The sequence below is a fragment of the Argiope bruennichi genome, chromosome X2 (assembly GCF_947563725.1).
Source record: "Argiope bruennichi chromosome X2, qqArgBrue1.1, whole genome shotgun sequence".
NCBI lineage: Eukaryota > Metazoa > Arthropoda > Arachnida > Araneae > Araneidae > Argiope > Argiope bruennichi.
The window spans coordinates 57,771,622-57,782,355 of NC_079163.1; the positions used below are offsets into that span (position 1 = coordinate 57,771,622).

General features: G+C 32.3%; 1 protein-coding gene across 8 annotated transcripts in view; it reads right to left on the reverse strand.

Annotated features, from left to right (window-relative positions):
• LOC129960164 (uncharacterized) overlaps positions 1-10,734 on the reverse strand; it is a 155,795-nt gene that overhangs the window by 4,194 nt on the left and 140,867 nt on the right. For all 8 annotated transcript variants that reach the window (XM_056073362.1, XM_056073360.1, XM_056073357.1 and 5 more), the window contains 4 exons: positions 10,196-10,272; positions 7,713-7,819; positions 2,098-2,363; positions 454-608 (listed from right to left, as the gene is read on the reverse strand). In XM_056073362.1, the coding sequence (XP_055929337.1) occupies positions 454-608; positions 2,098-2,363; positions 7,713-7,819; positions 10,196-10,272 (605 nt within the window). The remainder of the gene's footprint in view (positions 1-453; positions 609-2,097; positions 2,364-7,712; positions 7,820-10,195; positions 10,273-10,734) is intronic.

The following is a 10,734-nucleotide window of genomic DNA, read 5'->3' on the forward strand; positions in this document are numbered from 1 at the left end:
GTTCGGAAGCAGACCCAATCACTTTCTACGACTGTAAAATGACTCCCTTGTAGCTTTATAAGTAAACATTTACTCTCAGTTTTGTTCTGTTTTGTTAAATTGTCACGTTTCATTAGATTTTTAAAAGTTTTCTTGTTTCTAATTTTAAACACTCAGAACAGAAATCTTTTAACTGTCAAACATAGAAATAAATGCTATTTAAAACTCTTCAAAAATAATTTTTAAAGGATAAAATTGCCTTTATTAAATGCACAGTTGCATGTTTTTCACATCAGATACTCAAAATGGCTGAAACATATGTATATGAGAATCCATATTTCTTTTAGAAGGCTTATAAAATTGGCCATTCACATAATTTCCTTAGAAATTATTATTTTTTAAGGTACTATTATAATTTGTATTTTATAAATCATTTTAAATGTTCATTACGAAGCAAATTATTTAAACTGTCACCTCGCAGGAATCCTGTCCTCCATTTGTGTATCCAGCACATACAAAGTTGCTTCGAATTGCTTTTTGATGTCCTGCTTGATAGAACATTCTTTGGCATTCTCCATTTGTAACGATTGGCACTTGAACTTCTTGCAAAATATTTGGTACATCTCCTCCTAAAGAAGGAAGCAAAATTATTTGCGAATTCATATAATGTTAATTATAAATCATTTTTCAATTCATATCAGTAAAAAGTTTTAATGGATAATTTACGATGCTCAATTTTCAAATCGAGAGAAATAAAAGTATTTTTAAAATTCAAAGTTGTTTAATTCTCGTATCCATCGTTTGGTTATTAATAATAACATGAACGTCTATGATTAAGAATATTCAATTAGGACAATAATAATCAGACTTATCTGTTTATTGAGTTTAATTCCTAAACATGTATGTATGCATGAGAATCACCACCATGCATCTGTTTGGAAACATAAATTATCTACCAATAAGTATTTGGACATCCATTCAAATGAGGATATTACTTAAATATCGTGTAGAAAACAGCATTGGCATTAATCGCATGCAAGATGCCATGAAATTCAGAGCTGTCGGACATGATAGAAATGGCCGACCTTTAAGGGACATATTTAGTGAGTTACACAATCCAAAATCGATAGTGGCTTTTGTGATTAAGAAGTGAATGGTGATTGTCGGAATGTGCTTCGACCCGGTAGACCCACGAGTGCTGTCCAAAGAAATTCGGAAAACCCACACGAAACCAATGGTCCACATACTCCAGGAGTTCCAATAAGCATCCGAGTTTATTGTTTCCATAAATACCATCCTCAAGGAAGAATATTTGCTTAGTTTCCATGGCCGTGCTCCCGCCTATAAGGATTTGAAAACAAAATCCAACCGTGCTGCTAGGTTGAATTGGTGCAAGGTTAAAGTCGAAATTGAACCGTAGATGAGTAGAAACAGTTTTTCTAGAGTTACAAATTAAGGCTCAATCTCTACCAGTTTGATGGCAGGGTCTGGGTTTGGTATAACCATTGAGAACGCCTTTTGCCAGAATATATTGTGCCTATAATAAAGATTGGTGAAGGTGGAATTATGGACTGGGGATGGTCCTCGGGGTTTTGACAGGGACGCTTGATTCCAATTCATGGTGAGTTCAATGCCGACACCTACTCCACTATTTTAGAAAACAATGCGCTTCCTACACTGTGGGAGTTTTTCTGGATGGATCATTGTTATTTCTGGGCTGACAACGTCACTTGTCCTTTTGCGAGGTCCACTATGGACTAGTATGATGACAATGATTAGACCAGTCCAGTCGGTTCACCCCAGAGTCCAGACTTGAATCCTATAGAAAACCTCTGGGATGAGTTGGATCATCGAATTAAGAAGTGCAGCAACCGTCCAAAATGTGTGAAAGAATTTAAATGTCTTCTCCAAGCCAAGTGGAAGAAAATACTACTTTCCATTATCCAAACACTTGTGAAAAGCATGTCCAAGAATGTTAAGGTTGTAATTGTCACTGGTGGAAGGTCCACCAACTATTGAATACGAATAATGTGTGTTTATCTCTTTTATCACAAGTGTCCAATTACTTATTGATAGATAATATTTTTCGTAGCAAGAATCAAGTTCAAAATTACTTACCGGCAGTGAGTTTACCCCACCCAGTAACAAATGCCATTTTTCCAGTAAAATCTTCATTACGATGAGGTAAACAGATTGGGACAACGTATGGCAAAAATTCCACTGGAGCTTCCATTTCTAGTAAGGCCAAGTCATTTTCAAATGTTTGTGCATTATAGTGACGGTGAACCACCATTCTTTTCACATTTCTTATTATTGATGCTTTGTTATCGAAAGTCTCGGCAAGATCATGCGTTCCCAAAACCACTAACAGTGACGCAAGAAACCTGAGAGGAATAATAAAAATCAACATTGCTTATAACAAATAGGGATATTTTTAATCAATAGCATGACAATGATTCTATATATTAAAATATAGCAAGACGATGATAGATTTACAAAGTGAAGTGTATGAGTTCTCTATCATCTAAATTCTTAAGGAATATAATCTATAATCACTGATTTTGAAAATTTAGTTAGTCAGTGATGAATATTTTATTCCATTTTCTTTAATCCGGACTGCAGAATATTTGTAATTAGCTATCCACTATACAAAAGAGTGGAGAGCATTTAAAAGCCACGAGTATTTATAAGACAATCCGGTAGACTAGTTAAAAAATGTAATTTTTTTTCTAACTTCCTTTTTTTTTTTTTTTTTTTTTTGCTGAATCAATGATAAGATTTTTTATACCCCTGAATTAATTTGGAATTTGCTTTATGGTAAAGCTTACTTTCCCCTTTTTATATTTCTTGTGATACAGCAAGGGTTCTGTCTAAATCCAAATCTTAGTTTATGTCTTAATAAGATTACCAATTCGCAAATATTCATTTTACCTATAATTTTATTTAAAAAGTTTAACTGAGCATAAATAACACAAAATATCTTTCACAAAACTATTAATTCTTTAAATACTTAGCCTGCATGTAATGTTTTATTGGAAAAAATTTTAATAAAAAATTAGGGTTTCATGGAAACTATTTCGAATTTTCTTTTTAAGTAACTAACCATTTTTATCATTCAGCAATAGTAAAATTTTGAAAATCTTTTTCTGCTTCTACAAGTGTATAAATCTAGAGAAAATTTCCGTTTTTCTTTCCCATGTTATAATTCAAAAATTCAATATTTCTTATGAATGCAGATAAAATCATAGAACTTTTTTATTGAATAATGTGAAAGAATGCGCCATGTTAACATTTAAAAATTATTCTTTATTACTTGAACTTTAAAAATAACATATTCAATATGACTCTCAAAAGTTTGGAGTTCTAAAAATTTACTTGCATATAATGATTGTTTGTTCACAATAATATTCAAGTGCAAATTTTACCAGTTGATTTGTGAACTTTTCTGTCTCCCTAGATTAGTTCATTCATGAGAAAAGAATGTAAATCAATATCTGAAGAAATAAATAAAATGTTTTTTATACTCTTTTTTTTAATTAGAAATTACAGTAGGAATAATTATATCAGGAGAAGTAACCTATTAGATATGTTTGACTACAAGGAGAACTTCCACTTATAAAATAAATACTTCATGATATTAACGAAATCATTAACTTCACCGAAACTTATTGGAGAGAAAGAAAGTGCAAGTGAAAGAATACTTTCATGCTTTTATTAAATGCAGACTGTCCACAATGCTCGTGGTCAATTTAAAATGGTCATATAATTTTGCAAGCACAGGCGACTTCTTATTTACAGCCGACCACCCAGCCACCACTAAACTTTGTGGTATAGACAGGATTTGTTGTAGCAGATTGCTATTTTTAGTATAGTCCATCCATAACGCTGGCTGATTCACCAAACTGACATCCTCTTTGAGACAAATGACCTATAGCCACAAATTGGTCAATCAACGACCTTTCTCCTTATCTTTCCGTTCACCTATCTTCCTATTGAACAAGGACCAAGCCCTCACTTAAAGAAAATCTCCTCGAAATTTTCAATATTCCTCCAAATTCTTGTTTCACAACGACCGAAATCCAAACACTTTTAAACAGTTGGTAAAAAACGGACAATTTTTAATATCATGTCCATCAGGTACCTTCAGTACTGTACTTAAGTCATCATTTTCAACTTTCAGATTCTTTTTTAATCCCGAGATCTCTGTACATTCCTTTAAATAATGATAAACATTACCGATTCCTCCACAGACGCATTTATTTTCCTGAATTCTTACAAATCTTTGGAAATAGCGGGAAATCACTCAAGTCTTTCTTTTTTGGACATATACGATCTGTCAAACTATTGCAGTTTTATTTTTTCTCTTAATTCCCATTTTAAGACACTATTTGATTTGGGGACAATTATATCAACGCACTCTTTCACGCCAACTTTGCAAGCACAGGTGACAGTAAGAATTCGCAAAAGAAATTAGAAATTGCGATGTTTCTAGTTTTATTTTGTCATTAGAAGTTTGGTTTTTAAAAGTTTATTATTGCTAGCTCTTCTGAATCACTAATGACTCTTGGCCTCCTTAGAGGAGTCAGGCAATTGTGTTTATTGGTTCGTTGAATTAAAATAAGCCCTGATGTCCAAAGAATGTTGTGAATTTAATATGAGAAATAGACATCATAAAGAAATTCTTTCAAATAGAAGAAATGCTTAGAGAAACAAGTTCTGGCAATAATAAGTGAAGGCCGAGGGCACGCAATGTATTGCTCTACATTCCTTTTACTGTTAAATTTCGGATATTTTAGAGTAATTTCATTGTGTTTATTTAGAATCTGACACTTCTTTTTGTATGATCGGCTTCCATTTCATTTCAATAATAACAGAAATCGAAGTAAATCAATAATAAAATAAGTACAATATGTCAATCTTAACCTAAATAATAATCAACATATAAATCCGAAGATATATCAATAAGAAACACATGAAATCTTCGGAAATGTAAGTTAAAGAATAAAATTTGAAGCAAAACTTTTGAAATAAATATAAATTTGTCAATAATAATGGTATGTTATAAATATATAATGGTGCTGCATTAAATCCAGTAAAATGAATACTAAATATATTAGTTCAATGATTTAGGAAAATGCCCTTATATGATTATCTTTTATGTGCAGTGGAAGTTCCCCGTTGAATGTTCCAGCAGTAATTTTCCATTCTAATTTATCTTTGTTCCATTACTCAGATATCCTGGTAGCTCCTGTCTTCTTGTTCTTCATTAAAATCCCCCAGAACTTCTAGAAATTTGTTCAAGTTATTATGTAGAAAAAGCACCATTATGATCATAATAGAACCCAATTTTTCAAAACTTTAAAGCATATTTTGCATTAATTCTTGGTAATTATCTGCTTGGTAATTATTGAAAAATTTCTTGGAAACTCTGATGAGACATGACCAAGTAGAAGACTCGATATTAGCTATGGGTGCTGAAATTTTTGATTCATCAACGAGTTTAAGAATTTGAGGATTATGAAAATTCTCTGCTCAGTCCGTTATATAATTTACAAGTGAAATACAAACAATTACATTCTTTGAATACTAGCAAGCTGTTTCATGAGGCATAAGTTTACATAAAGTGGTGGTAGAATTATCTTATTTCTGACACCAAGGATTTACTGAAATGCTTACAATCGACATTTATCTTAACGGCCAATTTACTTTTTTCCAGTGAATTCCGTATGCCATATTCTAGCCCTCAAGCAGATGAAATAGAGGTGCTTTGAATGTTCATTTTGTTATCCAGTGGCAAGTCTATCTGTATAAAGAAACCATTGATGTTGCTAGTAATAGAACGTCTGTCAGACCATTTTCAATCGTCATTTTATTCATTTTGAAATTCTTCCTTGAGTTTTACAGAAAGAATTATTCACAGAGAAGAATAATCTTGCGCAATAACACTTATTTCAAACTTCTGGTTCTAATTCCTATACTATGTGCCAGAAGCGGAAGAAGGTTATTGCAATACACAAGCTCCCAATCTTGACTCAAATCTGAAAATATTTCCTCCTCCCTGGTTTTGTTATTTTAACGTCTAGAAATAAGCGTGTACAAACTTCATTTAATTACTAAAAGATCTTAATATTGATTTGAAAACACAAGTTCTTGTATAAAATCAGTAAATTATCGAAATCTTCAGAAAATTGTTATGGTGTTAACAAGCTTATTTCATATTTATTTCCCCTTTTAAATTCAGAGTTCTGTGTATCTTGAGTAACATTCCTTAGTCCGCTGAACGTTGCTTGTTATATATAATCGCTTGATATAGGTATATTTGTATTTTGTGGCATGTCATCGTGCTGATTCCAAATCAGAGTATTCTTACTGACTTTTCAAATAACAATTGAAGTCTTTCACATTCACAAAACAAAGTAATAGCAATCGGTGTGAGGCCTTGTCCACAACACTGGCATATCGAATCTCAAATTTTTTTCCTATTGCCGTAAACACGCAACAGACTTCTTGAAAACTTCGGGTTGAGTCCAAGACTTATCTTGATTTTCAAATATGACCCAAATTCTTGTTAGTTTACGATTTAGATTATTTCTATTGTGGTATTTAATTTATAAATAAAATATCAAATGAAAAGAGTAGGCAAATAAATATAAAAACTAAAATTAGTTGCATGCATTACAGTTGCAGACGATATTGTGATGTTAGGAATATGCATTATTTTAGAAACTGGAGCCGATTTGGCAAAAGTAACATTAATTTTGATATCAGTTACTTCAACATAAACCTAAGACCATTAAAACTTTCTTGGAGACTTAATTTAAAGAAAGAAAATTGTCGAGAAGTATCAAAATAAAAAGAGAAGAATGACCAGAACCAATAAAAATGTAAATGTGTCTCCATTCTTTCTTTTAAACAGAATATTTTCATTACAAACGCTTATTTTAAATTGTACACACATTTGAAGGACATTTTATAATGGTAAAATTAAGAAACTCTTTTGCTTGATTTACTCATACACAATGGCGCATGGAAAAACTTTTAGATAAATCAGACAACATTGAATTTTCAAATGCTGAAATGAAGAAAAAAGCGTAATTCAAGTGAGAACTCCGTTTGTTAGTGAAAAAATACTGGTTTGAGACATGAATCTTTATTCATAAAAGCCTTGGCACCATGCTTGCTGAAGCCACTCATCCTGCCTACTAATAATTCTTCGACTCTGAAGTTCTCATTCAATTTTTTAAAACTGGCTTACGTAATGCTAGATTTTCGACTGATTGTGATATCTGTTGCAATAGAACCATTAAATAATGATATTATAATTGTGGGTTTCACTATGGTAATCATAAGCTCTCTCCTTTTAATAAATGTTTCATAAGAAACCGTGTGTTCCTTTCTAGTCCAGATTAATACGTTGGATATTAAACGACAATGCACGATAAATCAGAAGAAAGATTCTCTCATAAATACCACCACTATTATGGAACACTACTCCATGCCCCTGCGTCTAGAATCATTGGTATCCCTGATCAGTTGAATCAGGGATTTAAATGAAGCGGAAAGAGCAAGTGTAAAAAAAGGACTAGAATTAAAATCCATATGAAACTAAAAGATAAATTCAGAAAACATATGTTTCCGGTCTGCCACCTTGTACATAATATGAAAATATTTATTATATATAATCGCTTGATTGAAACAATAAAATAGACTTAAACATATTATCTATACATTACCCAGGTTGACAATGAGCAGCCGTCAACACGTATTTTGAAGTAATGAGCACTCCACCACATTTGTTTTTTACAAAAAGACCTAACCATGTAGCTTCCTTTACCAACGCCTGCAAATATAAAAGCAATATATGAAATACTTCAATTGATTCAATTTCAAAACTAAATACGATTAACAATAATTGTCTTATTTCGTTTACTACATGGAAAAATATTTTGAAGATTTTTATTACACTCATGGAAGATATGTAAGATCGCTTAGTTAAAAATAAGCGATTTTGGAATGTCCAGTTTTAATCAATGAAGAATAAAGAGGGAGAAGTTAATGTAAAATTAAAGCGACTCGAAAGGACACTCTTGTTTCACATAAAGATTTTTATGGGGCATAGAATCCCCCCAGACATGCCGCATATACTATTCAGTTTTGCCTACAAAACATATTAACCGTTTAGAGTTTTAAACTTCGATCTCCGGCAAAAAGTATTCATACCTCAGAGATTTATTATCTTTCCGGAACCTTTTGGCCTTCATCAGTAGCTTTGACTTCGCTATGTCAAATTAAAAATAACATCCTCCATGTCGAGAGTAATACCACTGGGGGTACTGGATCAGGGGTGATCGTTCTCTGATTTAGGTCTAAATTACGATCTGTGGATGAGTGAATAAATGCATGAATGAAGCCCGTCCCGTAAAAAGGGTTGTGACGTGTGTGTAGCTAAGTCGTACTCTTGGCCCTAGATGGCGCTATTGAAAAACAAGAGAATCACCCTTGACTTAAAATCACTGACTTCTAAAGTCAGTAGGCTTATCTATGACAACTACCATTAGAAATAACAAAAATAAGTAAAAACAATTACAAATAATTGCTATGTTCCTTCAAAAAAATCCACGTTCTGCCTTCATTAGCATAGCTGTCCATTCTGTTTGGAATAACTTGATCGAATACAACCATTTGCTCCAGTAAACTTAACTCAGTCCTTTGCTCAAAATGAAAATAATGTAGCAGAAAAATAATTATGAGATCATAATAGTTTTTTAAAGTGAAAAAGAAAAAAACTCTCTTAAAAATACTGTACAAATGAAATTAAGTGGGAAAATTGCTATGAATGCTAGTTTCATCTACAATGAGTTTTAACTTTGCGGTTTAATTTGAAATCATATTTTCTATTTAATTTTTATCAAATGTTGATCTGGTATCAACATTTGATAAAATTACAAAGAAAAACTCCTGTCGGCAAGACAAAATTCTTTTTATTCGGAGATGAAAAATTCAAACCTCTCCGTTTTTTCCACCTCTAATTCCATAAGGATTTTGATTATGAGAATGAATGAGATAGAAGAAAATGTACCCGAAGAAAGTTTTTCCATGAAATAACACATGCCCAGGTTAAAAAGTGCAATGCACTCCCGAGTATCCGGTTCGCGACTACCCAGCTTCCGTACTATACGGCCAAGTTTTCTTTCTTATAATTAATTGAGAAAGACAAGGCATAGCATTGGCATCATTGGCAAGGCATTGGAAGTAAGCGTCTGCAACGATCATCTTATGTGTCCTGTGCAAAATACAAGTCGTGCCCGGAAAAGAGCAGCGTTCTGCTCGTTATTCATTATTTCGCCAGTGTGCAACGGACCTCGGCTGTTGCCGCTGTTCCCGATTATAACTGCACAGCACTTACAGCATTTGTAAATTGTTCTTGGTTGGGAGTATGCTTAATGATTTTTTAAGTATACCACAGTGGAGTGAACAGAATTCACGTTAAAATGTAAATAGTTTATATGCTTTAACTTACTTTTCTCTAATAAATTCTTGCAGTGCATTATATAAACATATATAAACTACAGTACAGATAATTCTATTTTAAATCAACAAGTTATCGGCAACTGCTTCGATGATTCACTGGACTGTGGCCGCGTTCACATTATACGTGGCTTAAGATAAATGGAGGGCATAGAACTCAATAAGAAATGTGAAAATGCGTATTATAACAGTGAGTTTTGGTATAAAAGCTTTGTCTTCTGGTGTTGGTGGGCAAACAAATTTCACAGAACTCAGGCTTTTTTGTTTTATCCGGCCTATTCTTCCGTCACATTTGGCCGAATACCCGGGAGTGCATTGTAGTCTAGGAGTCTATTGCTTCTAATATAAGAATTGTGCTTTGTAATGAGGTGATAATTTGTCTAATTTGAGCTTTCCATTTTCAATAGTTAGGTAGTTACAAGGAAATAAAAATTCAGTTACTATCCTCCTCTGTACCACCTTCTTGTAAACTGGAGAGTCCATCTACGAATTTTATCGAGACTTTACACCATTCATCAAAATACCCTGCTGCCGGTTCAAAACAAATCAAAATTTATCTTGTTAAATTACAAAGAGTTTTTCTAAGAAAGATATCTAGATAAATATGTATAACCAGTTTAGATGGTTTGTGAGGTCTTAATTTTGTAAGATTACGGCACCAAATTAAAATGGATAATTTACCACTTACTTGCCAAGGCCATTTTCCAAAAAATGTATTTTTTCCACCAACTATTCGACCCACAGGCATCAATCTTACGCCGCAGTCTAAAATCATGCAAAAATATTTTCAAATTCAAGCAGCCAAAAATAAAATTCCAGAAAAATATTTGCTATAATTTGATAAAGGAACAGTTGTTATAATCGCTATATATATAAATAAAATGATGTAAAAAAAAAGAAATATCATTTTTGCTCATATTTTTGCTTCTAATGTAAGTGTTGATGCTAAGTTTACAAATTTCTCAAATTTACAATATGAATTCTTTGAAGAAATATTTTAAACAGAATTTCAATAATGAATGATAAGAACTTTTAAATACTTATTTTATGAAAATCCTACAAAAAATTATAAAATAGGAAAATATTGAATTGAAAAATAATTCAAGATGGAAAATTTTGATGCGGAAAAAATGTTTTTATTGCTTTATTATTATTCTTTGTAACAGACGCTGCATCGTGATTGTCCTTCATTCTTCATATGGTTCTATTTTACCCTATCTAGAGGGA